The sequence below is a fragment of the Athalia rosae genome, chromosome 4, assembly GCF_917208135.1.
Source record: "Athalia rosae chromosome 4, iyAthRosa1.1, whole genome shotgun sequence".
Lineage (NCBI taxonomy): Eukaryota > Metazoa > Arthropoda > Insecta > Hymenoptera > Athaliidae > Athalia > Athalia rosae.
In genome coordinates this window covers 14,542,414-14,563,455 of record NC_064029.1, presented here as the reverse complement: position 1 = coordinate 14,563,455, position 21,042 = coordinate 14,542,414, and the positions used below count along the sequence as shown (strand labels likewise).

The 21,042-nt window shown below is 46.8% G+C and overlaps 2 protein-coding genes across 4 annotated transcripts in view; one reads left to right on the top strand and one right to left on the bottom strand.

Annotated features, from left to right (window-relative positions):
* Positions 1-356: 356 nt before the first annotated feature.
* LOC105694080 (FK506-binding protein 2) lies at positions 357-18,868 on the bottom strand. 2 transcript variants are annotated; one of them, XM_020850569.2, is made up of 4 exons: positions 18,609-18,868; positions 3,688-3,851; positions 1,811-1,935; positions 357-1,169 (listed from the first exon to the last, which is right to left on the bottom strand). In XM_020850569.2, exons 1-4 carry the CDS (start codon positions 18,818-18,820, stop codon positions 978-980), a joined length of 693 nt encoding a protein of 230 aa, XP_020706228.2. In that variant the 5' UTR covers positions 18,821-18,868; the 3' UTR covers positions 357-977. The 2 variants fall into 2 exon arrangements, with proteins under 2 accessions (XP_020706228.2, XP_012269855.2); XM_012414432.3 differs by having other exon boundaries at positions 1,823-1,935; positions 18,609-18,866.
* LOC105694070 (protein NDRG3) overlaps positions 5,938-21,042 on the top strand; it is a 45,410-nt gene continuing 30,305 nt past the window's right edge. The window contains exon 1 of one of the 2 annotated variants that reach the window (XM_048654350.1): positions 5,938-6,408. The gene's annotated coding sequence lies outside the window, so the exon portion shown is untranslated. Of the gene's footprint in view, positions 6,409-17,916; positions 17,933-21,042 lie in introns of those variants that run through there. The other variant, XM_048654351.1, reaches the window with a different exon arrangement.

The window sequence follows — 21,042 nt, the reverse complement described above, 5'->3', positions numbered from 1 at the left end:
TGCGAAGATACAATATCGATCGGGATAAAGGTGATATCAAGAAAAACGAAAAAAATGGGAGGGGACAAAATAAATTTCTTCTCTTTGTGCGATCTATTTAGAAAAAGCATGAAATTTTGGATCAGGAGAATTTCGTGACAACATCAATATTCGATGCGGTAAGTAATTTCGACATTCTCTAATCGTAAGATATCTAGCGTTATGTAAAAAACACCCTCTATATCATGTATAATTAATATACCTCTCATCTGTACACGATAAATAGTTATTACACACTGTTCAATCGAACCGGATTTTTACGACGCAAGATCATTTATTTGTATATCCGGTTACAATTACACTAATGAAAATTGTTCTTTTAATTATTTTATATAATATACCTATAATGATAATTGATTGTCTCGCGTCGCAAAAACTAAGATTTCGATTTAATATACAATTTCAACCCTTTTCCCTATAAGTTTTTTTTTTTTTTTTTTTTTTTCAACCCTTCGTTCTTTCATCACTTCGGAATGCTGGGACAGGTTTGTTCATTCATAGTTTTTTTTTTTTTTTTTTTTGTTCTCTCTCTCTCTTGATCGTTCGGTCGTCGATTCACGGCGAAACCGCGATCGACCAATCGTTGACATCGTTCGTTATACAGCGGTGTGACGTAATATTTTGAAATTGACACGTAGTTTTTTAGAAATTTACAGCATCCGCGACTCGACGATTTTATACATGCGATGTGTACGCATTTATACATCTGTATTAATATTCGATTACTCGTGGGCGTGGCGACTTTTTTAATTTCGTTGCATCTGGTCAGGAGGTAATTCAATATAATATCGTGTCTCGGAAGCTCGCCAAAGTTTTCGGTATGCATATATAAAGCTCGGCGATGCGAAGTGGAAAGTCGAGACGAAGAAGCGTCGCAGCCCCTCCGTTCGGTGGTCAGTATATACGACGCGATTAATTAAGTTTGTTAATTACTGGCTTCAAAGCTCGTCGTGCTTTGGTCCGCTGAATTCATCGTGGGAAATGAAACCGTTCTTGTCACCATCCTCGTGCTGGAATATCTCCTCGACGAGTTTGTCGTGGTCAGCTAGCATTTTCTTGACTTCGTCGCCGTCGCCTTCGCTGCCGGCTTGTTCCGCCTCGACCATTTGCTTTCTCAAGTATTCGCTGACCTGCAACATCACGGTTAAACGGTGATCGTGAAAACCGTAAATCGAAGAAAATTTTTAAACGAATGAAAATTAGCAAAGAAAATTTACCGCAGTCCTGCGAGTAAAATTAAATACGGAATCGGTCGCGGCAAAAACCGACCCCACCGTCTTCCTCGGGAGTGTTAACCGTCTCAACGTCCCTTGGGACATGAACGTCTACCTATATACGTACACACAGCACATAGGTACGTTCCTTGATATATCAACGCCCGCTGCACCGTGACTTATTGTTCTGCAGCAGTAGCCGAGTAACGAGCCGTTGAAACAAAGGGCAAACGGTGGAGTCGTGAGTCTCACCGCTAATCCTCTACTTGGGGGTGAAAGGGGTTTGTGCGATTAAGGCAGGAAGCCCCTCACCCCCCCCCCCCCCCCTTTTCTCCCATTTTACCCACGAGTTGAGATCATTTCCAAGTAGCCCGGGTCACGGGGTTCAGACGTTGCAGTTCACGCCGTTTAATTCAGAGGTGAGATATACATAATCGGGGGAATACAACGCGTTCAGTGGGTATTGATATGGGTAAATACACGCAGTGCGTATATCCACACATTTGATAACCGACACCATATATTTGATTCCCGTAAATAAATGGAAATGATCTTGCCATTGTTCTCACCTCCTCGCGGGACAGTTGGTTGTCTTTGTTAGCGTCGATCTCCTTGAAGACGTTGGTCGTTGGGGGTGAATCGCTGATGTCGATTAGCTCAACGTCGAACAACAAAGTAGCTCCTGCAGAGTGGGGGCAAAAAGAAAAGTAAAAATGAATGAATGAATAAATAATAACGACAACGATGATAACAATAACGGGGTAGGACTCGATTCAAAGGAATTCGCTATGAGAGCTTTTGGCGATAACGTAAATCTCTCGGTGAACCGGGCCTTCGTATAGCGATACTTCGGGGACAAAGGAACGACGCGTGAAAACACTACGTTGTATCACACACACACACCGTAAACAAGTGGCGAAAACCCGCCGATGCCAATTCCACTCGAGCGATGGAATCGCAATGATCGAGTCGGTGTTATTTTTCATTTTTTACCCGTTCCTTTTTTTTTTCCTTTTTTTTTGTTCACCTCGTTACAGGGTGGTAAGTGAAAATTGTAATTAACGCTCAGCTCAGAAATTGAGCCGGTATACCGGGCGATGATAAAAATAATAAAGCCCCCTCCCCCTCGAACGGAGGTGACGAAATTAATTGGCGGTGGTAGCGCATCGAAAAATGCTCGAGGGTAAGTCTGCGAGGGCAGTTTTCGGAAGGTTGAAAGAGACGAGAGAAATAAAGCGCGTTTTTTTTTTTATTTTTTTTTCACGGCGAGGGGAAGCGAATCTTTTTAAAAATGACTGCGCGAGCGAGCGCGGCCGAATCGTCCGCGAATTCCGATGAAATTCCCATACGTCAATGTCGCTAAAACCTCCGACTCCCGCGGAACGAGATTGTGGCGGACACGCGACGTCTAACGGCCGACGTTCTATTCGTTCGCCGTTTGACGTAAAGTACCTAACTATCGGGGTAAAATAATCAAGCAAATTACCGCGTACGACACCGTTCACGTGTACGGTAGAAGTTTTGTACGGCTTGATGAACTTTCATTACTATAATCCGATCGTAACGATCGATGAAACTTTTCGTCCGCCATTCTTGCTCGAAATTAGCCAGCGATTCACAAATTGATCGCAATTCCACTCGACGGATTGATCGTCGAGCAGAGTCATCGGTATTGGTCCGAGTAGAAATCAATTGGAAATGAATAAAATACGTCGAAACGATGAGTGCGCGCAAGTTCGTTTCTTTTTTTGTTATCTTTCGACTTGTTTTTTTTTATTTTTTTATTTTTTCAAATACTAACGAATCGCGCGCGATATGAATCACTACGGGTGTTTCGGTGGAATTGTTTCGCGTTTCATCGACCGAACGAATAAAAAAAGCGTTGTAAAAAGTAAGCCCGCCGTGTACACGTATTCGCGGATAGCGAGAATTGATTGTCATTACACTACAGGAGAATGGTTCATCGATCGTTTTTGTTCAATTGAATTAATCGTTATCGGTCTGACGTTTGTTTGCGCATAATTAGCTCCGTCCAACCGAAATTATGGGGGTAATTATAATTCGTAATCGACGTGGGTTTCGATTGTTTGGAAACGTATATAACCGATAGATTTGTAACAACAATTAATTATCGGTAGTGCTGATGAGTAAATTGCACCAAGATATCCCGTGTAACAATACATCCCCGCCTCTACCGGTATTTCGTTCCTCTTTCCAACGATAAATTACGATTGTTGATGATTCCGTACGCACCGACACCGAGATACGGTTGATGTACACGCGGGGAGTATGCTTCACATTTAATCAACGTACACGTATAACGCAGTTCGACGAATTAACGTTGCCATCCATCGATTGGCAATTACCTCGTCGGATTGTTATAGGAAATAAAAGTGTTCTTTTTTTCGTTTTTTTTTCTTGTTCCGTTTCCTACCTCCGGGAATAACTTTTCCGGCACCGCGATCGCCGTATCCCAATTCCGGCGGGATGATAAGTTGCCTCTTTTCGCCGACGCACATGTCAACCAGTCCCTGATCCCATCCTTTGATCACCTGGCCCACGCCCAGCTGGAAGGTGAACGGTTGATCTCGGTCGATGCTGAAACAAAAAGATATCGAAATAAATTATTATCAAATTAGTCGAATGAAATTTTTCGACTAATTGCGATCGTTAATTAATCCTGGCCGATCAACGGGATGAAACACACCCCGAATTAAACGTAGGTATACGGGTCGTTGATGATAACCAACGGCGAAATTTTCTCAGAACATGCGACAGGGTCGGACCTTTTTTCGGGTGGGGGAAAACGGGCGCAATTTATTCGGCAAGATTTCGCAGGGATTAAAATTAACCGCCGTAAACGTTCGTACTCTTTGATCCTGTGACGTTTTTTTTTTTCATCACGTGAAACGTACAATCCCTTTCCTCCTCGTTTCTGACACTGTGGAGACGAAAGCGTATACCTACGCGATGGAGGGATAAAAACAAACGCGAATTTCCGTTCCGGCGTCAAACCAGAGGGAAGGGATATACATGATCGCTCGGATGTTCGGACTTAACAAGAAGGTTTTCATCATAAATTTAATATCCGTAATTTAGGCGACGAGGTAAGAGGACGAGTGCTAAGTGCGCCTCTATCGTCCTCGAAGTATTATCTGAAATTAATTTTCATGGGAGAGACGGGTAGGTACGCACTCACCTGCTCCCCCTTTATACCTCCCGCCCTCCCCCGTTCAACCCCCGTTCTCCCGGTGCGGAGGCAATAACCGTTAAGATACTGTTGTAGTAGCTGTTTAATTATTTAATCAGGAGCCTGTTTTACCGCCACCAAGAGGTTCCTGTTATTCGGGCATCGCGCGGAGCGGAGCGCGCGCGCCCTACAAGAATATCCACTTATTTTAGGTTTTCCTTGACGCCCGTTCCTACCAGCGGTTTCAAAACTCGTACGGGTACCCAGACTTTTCATGACTCGAGGAACCTCGTTGTCCGCCTTCTTCGGTGTAAGAGTTTACAAAACTAGTTCGCTCTACCTTCTCATTTCCCCCCCCCCTCTTTTTTTTTTCCTTCATCTATATTTTTATTTCATTTTATTTTTATTTCCGCAGGAGTTTCAACGTGAAATGGAAATGAAACGGATAGAAGAGGCACGAGGACGATCGAGCGGCAAAACGCGTTTAAAACTTTCAACTTTTTTGTTACTACCTTCCCACGAGGAGAAGATAATTGCTGTGGGACAGGTCTCGCGAGTACGTAAAAAATTGAAAACTTTGTCTTTCCCACCGTCAGGAGTATACGCCGGTATCCGTTGTATACGTACACATCTTGTACGTACGCACACGTTCTCACGTATACTCGACAATTTTCATGTGTATATACGCTGCCGTTTTCGACGGTCCCCGATGGGCGTGTGTGGCGATATATACTTACATATAAATATGTACACTTACATATATATATGTACGGGACACCCGAGTTTATACCGCGGAAGGTCTCGTTGGACTCCCCGGAACGGAATTCGGGAGAGGGGTAGAGGGAAACGCGAGAGAAAAGAAAAGGAAGGGGGGGTTACGACGAGGAGGTTGTGCAGGAGCAGCCGCCGCCTCGCTACAAAGAAGGGCCAAGCGAGAGGAGAGAGAGAGAGCTGGTGGGGTAAAGTTTTGTATCATAGGGAGGTTTTAAATATTCAGGAGATACCGACGAAGGTTCGGTGAAGGGATAGTAGACACGGCGAAGAAACTGGAGATGAGCGGGTGGGGTGAAATAGCCGGGCGCTGATGTGGGACCTGGACTTGTATCTATCCCATGGGGGGGGGGGGGGACGGGTGACCGTGTCGCAATGGTAGGAAGAAAAGTTTTCATACTTTATCCAGCTGAGATCGCGAACCTCCCGCGTAAGAGGATGAAACCCCCGCTTTTTCTTCTTATTCTTCTTGTTCACGTCCAGGTATATACTTAGGTACAGGTGTATACTTATAGTCGTTCGCGTTGCATCCCTTCCCCCAAGAATCACCCCCCTCCGATCCGTACGCTCATTTTACGAACTAAGCATCTCTATATGTGTATCGGTACGACTTTAAAGGGTGTGTAAAAATTTCTTAATTTTATCCTTATCGCGTTTATCAGATTCGAGATACGAGTGGGTACATAATGTTCGAGTATTTATACAGCCGTCGGGTCGTCTGCTCGTTTAGATTACGTTTTAAGAAAATCAGACGTACGACGCGTCGTACTTCTCGAGATTGTTAATTATTTTTTTTTTCATTCAATTTTTCCGTACATCCAAATATTTATTCGTACCGTGCGTGGCTATAGATTCTACTTTTTTATTTATCGTCGAGTCGAGTGTCGAGACGCTGCTAATATTCCGTCGTTCGATGTCACCGGTTTCTGTAAGAGTGAAAATTTAACTCGAGGGAATTTCTGTACGTACGCGTAAGTGGTACGCGGAGATAAGGTTAGCAGCGTAACATTTCAAGTTGGTGTACGGGTTGAAAAAAATGAAAACGAATAACTAAACAAGAGGGTTTAAAAATTGAAATCGCTATTTTTTTTTTTTTTTGTTTTTCGATCGAAATTACACGCTTCATCGAGTTTGCGGCATTTCAAGAGGAAAATCACCGGATTTTGGATACCAGGTCTTTGACCACCGCAGAAGGTAGGGTGAAATACGGCAGTAGTTTCGTTCTCCAAAGTTCGCTTTGATCATTTTATTTCATTTCATTTCATTTTTTTTGTTTTTTTCTTATAACTTGTTCAGCATTTATATTTTTTTCGAGAAGAGAGTTGAGAAAAAATTCGTTCGCTATTTCGCGTTAAATGCAAAAACCCGTAGTGAGTTTGAAAGAGCAAGAGTATAAAATTGCGAATGTAATGTACATACAATGGGCCGTGCTAAAATCCAAGAATAATTTTCACCCACCTATATATATATATACATATGTATATACACACAGAGTCACAAACGGGTGTAACGATCTTGCGACTAGAGAAATAAATCAAGAAAAAAAAGACTGCGGAAAATCGTTATATATCGAAGAATTTCCGAACCTCCAAGGTACCGAATACCCATACAGAAAATATTAGCATATCAAAGGATTGCACGTTATTTAAATTTATTCGAAGGAGTCTTCTGTATCCTATACGAATTCGACGGTTGCCTACCGTAGCCTCACCTTTTCGCGTACACCTAACATACAAAAAAAAACGCGTTTCCGTATCGGGGCCTGATGATTCTGCATTTTGTTTTTTTTTCTTCTCCCATCTAAACCACCGCATAATAATTTTGCGGAACAACCGCATGCGTTCGGAATGGCCCGACCGACTGCAACGACCGTCTAGCGTCGTCGTTATTATTATTTTCGTTTTTTCGAGTTTCACGCTTAAAAATTCTGGATACGGAAAATCTACTCGGATCCACGACCAGCGAGCCAGCCAGCTACTCTCCGTACAATCGTAATCCCTTCCAGAATTTTACCGCATCGTCATTATATTACACCGTCGCGGGTTTCCTGTTTACGGTACAAACTTTACGGCTCGCGTTTTACGATTTCGCCGTTTATGGGGTTCGGGGTGTGATGATAAATAATATTAACAATACAGCCCGGGGTTCTGAAGTACCTGTGAGACATGATCAGGGGATGATAATGGAGATCAGGTGTTCAGCGACTATTTCATAAGGCGTCATTCGAGTTTCGGTTGAAACCGTGAATTTCGCGTTAACTGGAACTCGCACGTGGTCGCGCACCGCCCAATTTGTTGTTTCCTAGTTTTCTTTTTTTTTTTCTTCTTTTTCTTACCCTAATTCTTTTTTATCTCGTCCGTTCGCGGTTAGAATTTCGTACGTATACCGTAATTTCGTGCATCTGTAGAACGGAAGAGCTCGCCGTGTACGGTGGACCCCTGCAACCGGTAACGAGTAACCCGGGGCGGTTGAGTTACTTCCACGGCGCCGACTTGGACACCGCAAAATGTATTTAGCGAGCTAGCTGCTTTCGCAGACCTTAGAAACGCAGAGACAACCGCCGTACCGAGCGGAAGGCGCGGAGTTCGCTCGAGTCCGTCGCGCGTCGCTCGGTGGCGGACCCGCGGGGCGAACGTTTAAATTTCGTTGATACCTCACCGAAGCTGAAGTTTGCTACCGGAACTGGAATAAACGGAGTTGCGAAATAGAAAGAAAAAAAAAAAAAAAAAAAATGGAACGGAACGGTTCCGTAAACATTATAAATAAGAGGCGCAAAGTACCAGCTTCGGACGTAGAGATCTGGTCAGATGTAAGCTCCGGTATTCACCCACGAGAGCCGTTGCCCCATACCGTTTGGTTTATATCTTTAATGTAATTCATTTGAAAAACATGAACCTTTATTTCCCGAGCCGTTTCTTTGGGTCGGGGAAATCGCCGGCCTTTTCATTGCTCCGCGGGTTTCGCAGTATCCTTTATACTGAAATAAACAGAGCTTCCTCCGCCCGAAGATATTACTAAACATGGGCCTATACATAAAGGACCCGGGCTCCACGCTCTTTCGAGGGACGATATACCAGCTACTCTGCTGTACGGCGCGCAACACAATCGAAGAGGAGATACACGACGACGAACAATGTTAAAGTAATTTCCAGCAGGGTACGTTATAACGTGTAACAACCCGGGTAAGAAATCCGACGTTTATAAGTTTTGCTCTGGAACGTTCGCCCGGCTGAACGAACGTGCCTCAATCTCATTGCGCACTTGGCTAAGAACTCCCTCCCCCCCCGATGTAGAGAGCATTAGATACCGCGTTGCAGGTATACGCGTACCAACGGCTTTTAGTCTTAGCGACTTGGACTAATTAATTTATGGACTCCATCCTTATCTCTTACCGGAGTTATATTCCCCACTACACCGTTACACATCTTGTACCCGTTCTCGTTAGCCGAAACGTATGCCAGAACTGGCTTTTCGCTCCGGGGGTAATTCGGAGGGCTTCGGGTACTTTTTCGGAAAGGGTTCGATGTTATTATTTTTCGAAAAAATTTTCGAGGGCGCCCGTGTCCCCCCCTTATTTTTAATGACGCCGACGTTGACGCTTAAAGGATCTCGCTCGCGGAGGTGTACAAGGTTTTGCAGAGGAGGCGTGTTCCCCGTCGCCCGTTCCGCCGGAAGTTGGGGCGCAGCCTCGCCCGGATTTCCCAAGCGAGGCGTACGTTACGCTACAAGCCGTCATGAAATATGCAGCGCTATCTTGCCGGGGTACCGGTGCCCGAAGCCCATTTCTAACCCGCCAATGCCCCCAACGGTACTACTGCTTCTCTAGTGTATCTAGACGGGTTCTGCGAATGTGCAGCTTGCTTTAAGGACTGCGCTTGAAAGCCACTTTGTCGCGGTTAGGGAAAAACCATTGCTTTAAATTTACCCTAAATATAATTATTTCCTTCCTCGTTTTTTTTTTCTATCTCTCTCTCTCTCTCACTCTCTCTCTCTTTTTTTTCGCGTTTCGCGTTGCGAATACACCCGACGAATCGTGATCCATGATTCACGTATTTCGGTGTCGACAAGTTAATATTTGCCCGTTGGGGGTCACTCGGCGTGGTCCACGCCGCGGCTCCGCGTATACCTACCCTCTTTCTCCCTTGAGGGAGTTTTGTTCGGCCACACGTACACACACGCCGAAGGATGTGAGGGAAAAAGGGAATCGTCCGGCCGCGTCGTATCGTTTGAACAGCTGGGGAGTAACACGTCCGTCTGGCGGGTGTAACTTGTCTTCGATTGTTTTTCTTTTCTTTTTTTTTTTCTTTCTATTTTCCGTTTTTTTTTTTTCCTTTTTTGCGCTCCTCCTTTTCGCCTCGGAAAATAGCGCGCTGGTACCGGGTGCACTTCGCGACAACCGTTCGATCTTGAGAGAGCTGAAGAGCTTTGAATATCGAGAGATTTACACAACCCCCCCCTCCCCCTCCCGCGGCTGTTTACCCTGAAACCAAATCTCCGAGAGGCACTAGAATCGATCGTGGAAATGCGAGGATTGCAGCCACTTATTGAGTTGTAGTCGAGATACGGAGCACGGTGATTCAACATTTTACTTCCAATCGCCCCGGACGACGGAGTCTCGCTCAAAAGGTACGGGTAGCTACGCGTAGATCGCTTCGTCAGTGAAGTTAATCAGGTTGTTCATTATCCGTAAAGAACGGTAGGTGAAATAAAAATCTTTGACCAGGTCCGATGGGCGAAATTTTCCAGTTTCCATATTTGCTCGGCAAAAACTGTGGGAAACGTACGAGTTTGCGACTAGGAGTAAACGCGGCGCAGCGAAACGTTGGAATAGCAACGTAAAGCGCGTTTCATTCGGTTTCCGGTCCACCTTTTTCGTTGACCAATCTATTATGGATACGCGGCGAGGGAAAAACGTATACGTAAATCCGCTTTTAGCCGGATTATGTACATATTGGAGCGCGGTAGTTGTTGCCATAATCCAACGTGGCTGAAGGTACCTAGTTTCAGGTTACGCTCTTCCCGCTCCTTTTTCATCTCAATCGTCTGATTAACTCGCTGAGAATATTGACACAACGTCTCACCGAGTAGCGACGATACATCGACGACGAAACCAGACAGAGTCCACGCTGTAAATGATATGGAAATTATTCTCCGGACGACGACGACGACCACGACGACGACGACGAGTAGTGGATGGCTGAAACTGAACGTCGAAGGGAATGGAAATTCCGTGGAAAAAAGTTCGCCAATTGGAATCGTGTAAGCGCGAAACCGTACGAATGAGAGGAAAAACGTCGCGAGGATCAAGCGGTGGATCATACCTATATTACGTATTACGTTGGTTTCCGTATTGAGCAACAAGTGTCGAGGGTGACAGTCGACGAGACCTCTCTGCCTGCCCCGGTCAGACATATCGTCACGTCTGGCGACGAGCGACCTGCCGGGGGTTGAAAATCGTATGTATAACACATTTAATATGATCGTCCGAAAACGTATCCGCAGGTGATCGTCAATGTGAGAAGAACATATGGTCGTTCGACTTTATTTAGCGATCAACGAGCGAATCGAATGATGAGGATATCTTGTATTCGATACAGTGAAATTCTGTGTAATTCATCGACTCGTCTGATCAAAGCAGAGCTCCGAGCTCTAGTTATTGACCGATGAATGGAAGTTGAGGGTCGAAACCAAAGTCGAGGACGGAGGGAAACCGAAACGAGTCGAGGATTTTCAACTTTTTCGTTCATCTATTTGGCGCAAAGTAGACGCAGATGAGGAAAAGAGTCGAGTAGAATACCGTCGACGCGCCGGTGCAACGCACAGAATAAATGGAAAAAGTGGCAAAGTAAAACGGAAGAAGAGACAGCTCCAATCGGCAATTTTGCTCCGCACTCAATTGGAGAGCGGAGTAGTAAAATCCTCAGGTTTAATTCCGTTATAACCTCGGTGTTGAACGCTCCGTAGGAACAGCGGAGCGTGGAACGTTGTCTCGAGTTTTATGAAAGAGTTTTCCTGCAACGATATCGCCTCGCGATTCGCCACATTTGCCTCCGTTCTTTCGGTTATAGTTCGCGATTTTATCCGTCCACCTGAACGCAAGCTCGGAATTTCGCACGAGGCCCGCCTCTCCTCATCCCCGGAAGTCCTCGGATTTTCCGCAACCTCGCGATCCGACGATCTCGCTATACATAATACGTCCGCGAGCAAAGTTCCGATTAATTCGCCTATCGAAAGTAGTCGGGTGTAATTTCAGCGTATACGTGACTTTACCCCAGTTTCACCTTTCAATCGTTTCCAAGGTATAACTCCGCAAACGTGTTATAACGAAGCGTACGTGTGCACGAGCAGAGTAGGCGTAACGTTAACTGGGTAATAAATTTCCGAAGTAAAATGATTTTAGAATTAATATGGCTCCCGGGATATCGGGTATTGCATATTGGCTAGCGTGAGAACTAATATTTCACGTTATTAACCGCTAACAATGAATGGTTAATTAACTCCAGCGAGTACAACTAGTTTGCGTTCGTCGGTAAAATAATATCACATCGCACGAACGCCGGGAGCTACACGGGGGTTGGGTAGGGAGGTATAAAAATTAAAAAAAAATCATCACGCGTTTTTCATTATTTTCAATTTTATTACCTGCAGCCCCCCCTTCGGGGTTCGCGTTCTAGCTCGGAGCGAAGTTCTGCGATTCGATCGGGCGACAAAAAATTTTTGCACAAATCAGCAATTAACGAGAACCGATTCGAACCGCGAGTGAGTTTCGGAGGGTGAACCGCCCTTCGAACACTTAATAATTTAAGTGAATAAAATCCAATCGATAATCGGTGAACGGGTCGGCGCTCAACTTTGATTCGGAGTCCGTTTTGTTTGATCAATCAATACAACCGTGCCCTCTCCTGCAATCCCCGATCGGTTCAGACGCGTTGTATCTCCCTCGATCCTTAAATTTCATCGTGTCAATATTCGCTGATTCTATTTACCGAAGTTCCCCGTTGCACCGATCCCTCGACAAAACCAACCCTTCGACGACGATGTGCATTACCGTTGCGTACCGCTATACTCTGCGGAAAATTCGTACACCGCTACGAATCGATGCCAATAATTGATTATTAGTAGCAGTACTCCGTAGGTTTCCCACGATTCTCTCCGATTTTTTAGAATCCCACAGATACGGGGCTTCCCTTTTCCCATCCGGTACTTTCTCACGGTTTTTGGAAGCAAGACGGATGGTTGCTTAAATTTTTGAGAGGAATCGCTCGGTACGGAGTCGCGGCATTAAAGCCGGCTAATAGCGCGCAAGTATTTCATTCGAAAGCTCATTTATTTCAGCGCGTAACCTATAAGGACGAAGAAGCCCGCGGGCTAACGCGATGCCCTCATCCCCCAAGAAAACGAACAGATGCCGTGAGCGTGCGGTGTACGTGTGCGCGCGTATTCTGAGATCCGTAAACGCGAAGGTAACTACACGTGGCCAGGTAGAGACAGACACAAGCGGACGGATACGTATACCTGGTTACAGGTCTATACATCGTTCGGCGGGTTGACCCGCCTTTGTTCTCTCGGAAATGATATTTCCTTCCAATTTTGCAACACGGTCGTAGCCCCCCGGGGTATCAATCGAGGGCCATCGATTCGTTCCTAAATCAATTTGGCTTCTGACATAATCGTAGAAAATGGTGACGCTGATCAAACGACCGACAACGATGGATTTTCAGCGTCGAATACCCCCCACCGCCGCTTCGATCGCCCGAAGAAGTCTTCTTCTTCTTCTTCGCGTTACGCGCGTTCGCGAATATCGATGCGTTCCGACTGACCGATACGTTCGTATATCTCCGAGGGGTTGTTCGGCGAGAAATAGTGGCGCCGTTGTCCGACGTGTACACGGCGTCTATTTGCAGTCGATCGGGTAACGAGGTCCCCCCGCGCCGGATGTTCGCAGGTTCGCACCTCGGCGGTGCGTCGACTGCACCCTCGAGACACCGCGGGATCGCCGGAGAACGGAACAACCGGTGTAACGGGCGATCGGGGCTGGCGGGTCGGGTTTTAGTCGAGGGGCGGAGGGGAGGAGGGGGGGGGGGACGAGACACGACATTCTGATAACTCTCGTTGTTCCATCGTGCAGCCACAAGGGATGGGATACTTGCTATGATAACTCTTGCGCGGTAGGGTAGGTATGGCGCGCGTGTAAGTATACGTAGCGCAGGTGAACGCGTCGGATACGCTACTTGGAATACAGATGAACTTCCCGTAGCCAACGCTGCCGGGGGTGGGGGGGGGGGGGGGGGGGGGAGGGGAAATGTGAAATGTGAAAGCTGTAAGAATGCGGATGCCGAACGCCCTAATTCCGATATCGAAAGCGTCGCAGTGCGCGTCGTCCACATACCGTAGAGACGCACACGGCGTGTATTTTTCTCAACGGCGTTACTAACGCTGAAAGAAAAAGTGAGAGGAAAATAACGCGTCACAAGAGGGAAATGGAAATTTTTCCGCTTGTTTCTTCACGTGATATTCGTGGATTATTCGGACACACGATCGTCGAATCGTATAGTTTCGGGTTGGAAAAAAACTTTCTCCCCATAAATTGGAACGGGTCTACCTCGCATAAAATATTCCTCCAAATTGAAAAGTTGAAACGAACGAAGAGAGCTTGGCCAGCGATGAATAGAGCGAGTACAAGAAAGAAAAAAAAAAAAAAAAATAAGCGAAGAGCCAAAAAATGAAGAAATAAAGAAATGTCTAATAGCCGAAGGCAATTCGGAATCACTGACGAGAAAAACCCGTTGAAAAGGTCAAGGATTGTGTATATATGTTCAGTGATTATACCGAGAACCAGTTTAATCCGAATAAACGACCGTACGGAAAGTCTGACCGCCGAATCGGTATGAAATTTTTTTTTTTCCCTTCTTTTTTTTTTTTTGTTTTTTTTTGTCAAGTCTTACTTCTCCTCGCATTTTTAAATTCTCGATACCGTACGGTCGATATCTACACTGGTATACACCACCGAACACGCTGCATGTTTCATGGTAGAAAACTCGATAGGGAGGTTGTTTTAAAATTGTTGCTGATCAATATTCAGAATGACTACGCTATACGGGGCTTGAATCTTTGGAGAGCGCAGCGGCAACGGTACAAGGGTAATTAATTATTTCGCAGCAGTCCACGGTTCAACGGACACCGTAGCAGTAGTAGCGGCAGTAGTAGCCGGGCAGGACACGGGGACCACGGGAATCGAAGACGGGAGGAGATGGCCCGGTCGGGTGCAACACCTGCAACGTGAACCGTACGTGGAAAAACGAATAGCCGATACCTTGAAACGTACAGAGAAGTAAAATGTGGAGAATCGATTCGCATCCCTCGGCGAGTCACGTATCACCTGGTACCCCGCACGCTCCGTCATTCAGCTGACATATTATGCCTCTACCTTGGTATTAGACCGCCGCTCGCACTTCCACGGCATAAATAGTCGAACGGTTGAAAATTTAGATGGGAGATTCACTCTCCCTCTCTCTCTCTCTCTCTCTCTATTTCTCTCTATCTCACCGTCTCCCTCTAGGCTAAAATTTATCGCGTCTCTAAAACGACGGGGGAAAATAAGGGCGAGGTGAAATGAGAGCGGAGAAGAGATGGGGCGACAAGACGAGACGAGACGAAGCAAAGGATCGAATCGTACGCCCTGTCTGGCAAGGATACGACCGCGGCTTACTTAGATACCGCTTCTGCACTGCGCTACCGTCCCGTCTTACTTCTGGCAAACGCGTTTTCACCCGACAGTTTCTACGTAGAAATGAGATACGGACCTACGAGTCACTTGTGTATATGTATGTATACCTACTCCTGTACAACGATATCCAGCCAGAAATATTACAGCGAAAATGGTTACGAATTTGACGCTACCAGATGTCGAATCAACACACGTACGAATACGGCTTAGGGCTAACAAGTGACTTGTTGAATGGACGGAATTACCTTTCTATTCGAAACAAACCAGCTTTGATTGAACCGACCGAGCGACCGACCGCGCGATCTATGCCCATAATTGCGAGAACGAAGCGATCGCCACGTTTTTATCTCTGGTCAGGAAGTTCGTTTTTTTCAATATTCCTCCTTCGTTGGTGCGCGTCGTGGACGGGGAAACGTCGCGGTCGGACGAACGGCTAGCCCGTTCCTGTTTCGCATCTCACCGTACGCGATTCCGATACCCGTACACGCTGTCCCCGGATGGTTCGATATGACCCTGGAAGGCTGTATGTATCCCGGGATAGCGACGACGCGATTCAAATTTCAATTAAAACAGACTTTCCACCGAGGATACGGGCAGTGCTCGGTCGCAGCGGTGCAGTTCGACCGATAACGGGTGGGTAACCGTAGCGGAGAAACTTCGGGTTTTTGACCCTCCTTTTGCTCCTTCCATTTCGTATCATTTTCTCCCCACCGTGTCGTAGGCGATAACGCTATCGGTCGCCTTTATTGCGTGCGGCGACGGCTATAGTCTTTGCTTAGTTGGACGTTAATGATTCGAAACTGTACCTCGTTAACTATCAACCCCTTTCGGGCCGGGTCAATCTGGAAGTAAGGTCAGCGTGTGACATTTATTTACCACCTGATGTACGAAGGCTACGCGTACCGACAACGCGTGCGTATTACTTTCTATCCGGTTTTTCGTAACGGCTGAAACAATTTCGACTCGACGAGACCGCGGGTGGCGTCGACTGAAAAATTTTTCCACGCACGCCACGCGGAGTTGAGACGATTAATTATCACCTTTTGTGAAATGAATTATACGCGTAGGTAGCTTATATTTCCGTGCGCGGACGGTTTGTCACACGCGTCGCGGTACGACGATAGCTTTCATTACGTTGTACGTATAATACTTTCTCCGTTTCGGGTCGTACGATCAAAGCGTGTAAAAATATATACGCTCTCGAATACGAGATAATAAAATTTGACCTCGCATTCCCTCCGTTCCTCTTGCCGCTGGATATACTTTCGCTCAGAAACTGAGAAATCTCGGCATCGAATATCGTCGACGGGTACGTACGTCCACGTTGGAAATTTTTACCCACATTCTACCGAGAAATTGGAACGAAGCTTTCTAGTTTTGACCCCGGGTGTTTCGCCCGTTTCGAAACATCGTCGCCGACGATGACTCGCGGGTTACGGGACGTGAACGTCCTCCTTCCTTTTCGACTCCGCACTTTCGACGCATTGTTTTTACTTTTTTTTTGTTAAATCGTCCGTCCACTGCACGTCGGTTTCCCGCACGATCGATAACCCCGACAAATCTTGACGCGATCGCGTATTCCGAAATTAATTGGCACGCTTTTGCCGGCACCTCGAAACCGAGAAGCTCGCGCGCGCTCTTTCGATCCACTTACAATTAGCGGTGGATTTTTTTTTTTTTTTTTTACGACGTTATAATACCGCGGCGTAACCGCGATAAGAATATTATTCCGTAAGCCGAACGATGCGCGCGATCGACCCTCGGAGCCGGTAAAATCGGCAGCCTCCTTATGCCCCTTTTCTCTCGCGCCTATTTTTTGGAATTCGAAAGTCCCGAGGATCGAATGATTTCGAGGAGATACGGATACCGAATAACTGCCGAACTTTCACGTGCGCTTTCAAGGACGCGAGGTATAGCTTTTTTATTCGAGCATAAGAAAAAAGTAAAAAGCCCCGAAAAGCGGCATCCAGTCGAGTGGGCGTTTGTCCGGTTGAACTTTGCAAACATCGATTTTTCCGTTGGACAGTTTCAGATCGTCAAGTACAACGTGTAGTTCGTGTCAAAGAGCGTAGCGTCGCGTCGCGAACGGAACGGAACTTTCACCGGTGGACGTCGAAGAGTCGACGACGTCTCTACTCGAGCGGTAATCGGCTTATCGTCAAACTGCAGGTATAACTGTATTCATAATTACACAAAGTAGGATGCAGTAGAGCGCACGGTGTACGTTAGTTCACGTTCTCGCTTAGAAAGTTACCTCAGAATTTACGCGCCCAACTCTACGTTCGTCAAAGCCCGGACTACCGAGGCGGGAAGAATACAAAAATTTCGTCCACACGGTTTCGGAGAAATGCAAGCGCTTCGAGTCGACGAGGATAAAAAAATAAAAAAAACAACGTGGCGTCGAAGCGAACGTTCCACGGAAAATGAGACTCATTAAACTTGGAGGAACGATACCGTGGTCATCCGATACAAAACCATAAGCTCATCGATCGGACGTTTAGATAGAGCGATCCGGTTTGGTCGACTTTAACCGAGGCATGAAGAGCTAGCCGTTGGTAAGCTTTCAGCGTTCGAGCTGATTACAGATTAGCTCGATTCACGATTAACCGTATAATTTATCGAACCTCAACGGTCGTTCGCGTCGACCACCGATAAGAATTAGTCAAATAACGCACGGATCGGAGCCCGGGCTCCGTGGAATACGCGGAGCTAATAATTTCATCGGACGAATAACTAGTTCTTGCGTTCGCTCTTCGTCGAACGACTCGATATTAGTGGCCGAGGAATTACACGTGCGTGCGTGTGTGGGTCGGTTGTGCAGTGAGTCGAAATTAATTTTATCCATTCCTCTCGTCGCCGCGCACAGCTGATTATACCATCGACGTTCGTTAAGTCCCGGGTTGATTGGTGCTTCGAGTTTTCGAATCACCGCGATTCGGAAAACCGTTCGGTTCGCGCGGGCAGGCTCTGACCTCCGGCAGATAACGCAAAGTGAGTAGAGATATATATATATTTTTTTTTTTTTTTCTTTCGGTCAACGATCGGAACATCGCGTATTGGCCCACGTATCTCTGCACGTACCGCGGTTGACGAAAAATAGGAGAAGGACAAAAAAGAGGCGTATATTCTCGATCCGTGATTAGAATTGATTATAATCGTTGTACACCTAACGGTTTGCGTCATTCCGACGATAATATGTACAACCTACGTAGATGATCGTTCGATATGCTAAGGTAGTGGAACGACTCCGATCGTAACGGAATGTCTGACGTGGTGATGCGATCGCAACGTGTTAAACTGAAGACATATGTTTTTTTCAGTAGTATCGCGCGTCAGACTTCGGGTTATCCGTTGAAGCGAATAACGTGAAGACGAACCGTGAAAATCTGGTAAGGCTTTCTTCAAGCATATTTCGGTGGGAACGTATGTATTCGGGAATTGGCGGCAACTGGGTATACGGATCTTCCCAGCTGCGCAGCTGGTGGAGTCGAGATAATCCGACGAATGTTTCGATTGGAAATATGGCATGGGATGTGGTGAAAAGTATGTAAGGTTTGCGGGAGACGAACCAACAAGTAGTCGAGAGGCGACGGTGACAAGCGTTTTTCACACTGAAATGGAAGAAGTGCAAAGGAAGGCGACGAGTTAATTTGAAAATACCACTGACCTCGAGTCGAACTTGGTACCGTCGGTCAGAGTACCCGTGTAGTGCATCGTCAGCTGGTTTCCTTTTTTCGATTTAACGGTACAGCCCTCCGGTACGTAGACCGTATTCACTTTGAAAGCATCGGCGGCGGCCTCCGCGGTGTTCGCGGTGATGTACGCGAGCGCGCAACACGTCGCCAGGGCGAAAATCATGGTAAGCGAACGGCTCTGCATGTCTGCACGAGGTCGGGTGCCGACGGAAACTGACGGCAACTGAGCCGCGAGAGTCGAGCGAGGTGGTGCGGCGACGAGGTCGGAGGGCTCGGAGGTTCGCGGGCGAAGAGGAGGAGGAGGAGGAGGAGGCCCCGAGGACGTGGGTGAGGACGAGGAAGAGCGAGAGGGGGGAATCACCCGGCTCAGGAGGAAGCCGCGCGGCCGAAAGCCGACCGCCACATTGCGCCGTCTCATTGGTTCTCCTCCCGCGGTCTCTACGTAGCACCTACGCACCTAGCGTGCTTCACCATTATACGGAGGTCCGATAGCCTCGTTTTCCTCCTCTTTCACTCGATTTTACAAAATCCGATGATGTCATCGCGACCGAAAGCCGCTACGCTGTTTGACTTTCGGAAGCTTGACCCCCCTCCGAAAGCGTCCGACTATAGAGCGATATTCGTGGCTTCTTTCCATTCCAAAGCGAACGTTCAACGTTTTACGCATCGCAGCTTATTTTCGCGCAATCTTGGCACCAGGAGCCTTTTTTTTATCGGCGTTATAATTAAGAAGAAACGGCGTCCTCGTCGATGGTAAAATTTTCGATCGATCGATACCCACCCGCCCCTCCTCAATTATCCGGAAAACCGTCAAAAACGTCAGACTTTATGCGGCATCACCGGCATTGTGCGATCGGACCGATAAAAGCAGATACGAACGGAGAAAATAAAGTTATCTAACAGGAGCCGCAGGATGTTTGACGTCTCGAATGACGCTGTCGTACCGATAATTCGCTCGCCACATAGAGACGTAAAAATAGACGGACTTCGATAGCTCGGGCTGAACGTGGAAGAAACTCTGTATAATTGTTCGAACGCGTGTCCGACGTCGGCGTGAATTTTCCTCACGTACTTATTCACGTTCGTTTGGAACGCTCGGAGCCGCAACGAGTTCGAAGATAAGCTCATTATCTTCTTCACATATGTGTGTGTACATATAATTAGATGCGGGCATTTTTATCTGTAGCCCAGCCGTTTAGTTTCTCCCCGGAGAATTGACCGGCATGCATCTAGTAAAATAATCATCGACGAGCCGCGTTACTAAGATCCGAATTTGTAAAGTAGATTATACGCAGAGTACCCGAGGCATCGAATTCCCGACCATAGCAATCGCCAAATTTTTATAATCTTTCGAGACGAGCGCACCGCTCAGCAACAGCTTTTCTTCCCATCTTCCTTACCTTTTTTATTTCATCCGTTCACTTTCCCCCCCGACCGTTACGCCGCTGCAGCGTCATTTGTACGCACTTTGCGTATTGTACGGCGATGTGTAGGAAAGTTTCACGAGTTCTACTCGCGAGGCGGGTGAGGTGACATAAGGAGAACGATTTCCAGATGACGTGGCCATGCCTCAACAAACATACGAGACGTCGAGGTCGGACCGTCGACCGTCTCTCCGGACGAATCCGATTCGCGGCCCGCGATCCTCTTTTTTGCCCCTTCGCCACTCTGCCCTCCGTCGTCGTCGTAGGTAACTTGATTATTCTTAGCTCCGTGTCAACTCGGTTGACGAACTCGCATTTTTAAGGAGAAGGTTGAAATCGATCATTCGTTACCTTCCTTCGAACCGATGATCGAAAAGATGCGCCAGATCTGAAACCTGCACTCTGATAATAATTTTGCGCTACAAAGGTCGTAGATTTATCAGCGGGACATCGGCGGTGCAGAAGAGAAATCGGTGCCACGTTAGTACGGAACATAACGCGTGTATCACCACGAGCAACTTTACCATATACGTTTAACGTGGACGCGGTTATTTCGCGTCTCACGTACGAGACGCAAAGTATAGATCCTAAAGCACATTTTCCACTACTTTCGTTGCGTCCTGCCGTCGCGGTCGGATTTTCCGTCACCGCGATAGGCATCTCGCAGTCCAGGAGGTCCGCTGAGTCATCGACGATGACCGAGCGAAATTGAATACCGGGTGAAAGTCACCTGAACTTCAGCGTTGCAACCTCGGATTTCACGCGAAATGCGCACGTCGATGAAAGAATAGAAAAAAAAACAAAAAGGTGAATCTTTCGATTGCATCGTATTATTTAGCTTCGTATGGGATATTTTTCGCCGCGATTATTCACAACGCGCTCGTCATCCGCGTATGCCTATCTAGACGGATAACGCACCTCAGTTTCGCCTCGTACGAGGGGCCGTCGGTTGGTTCACATTCACCGCTTTCACAGTCTCGGT

Coding starts and splice junctions, on each gene's coding strand:
- LOC105694080 (XM_020850569.2), bottom strand. CDS start 18,820: ATGCAGAGCCGTTCGCTTACCATGATTTTCGCCCTGGCGACGTGTTGC. Junction 3,852..18,608: donor GGTACCAAGTTCGACTCGAG/GTCAGTGGTATT, acceptor TTTTTGTTTCAG/CATCGACCGAGATCAACCGT. Junction 1,936..3,687: donor CGGAAAAGTTATTCCCGGAG/GTAGGAAACGGA, acceptor CCCACTCTGCAG/GAGCTACTTTGTTGTTCGAC.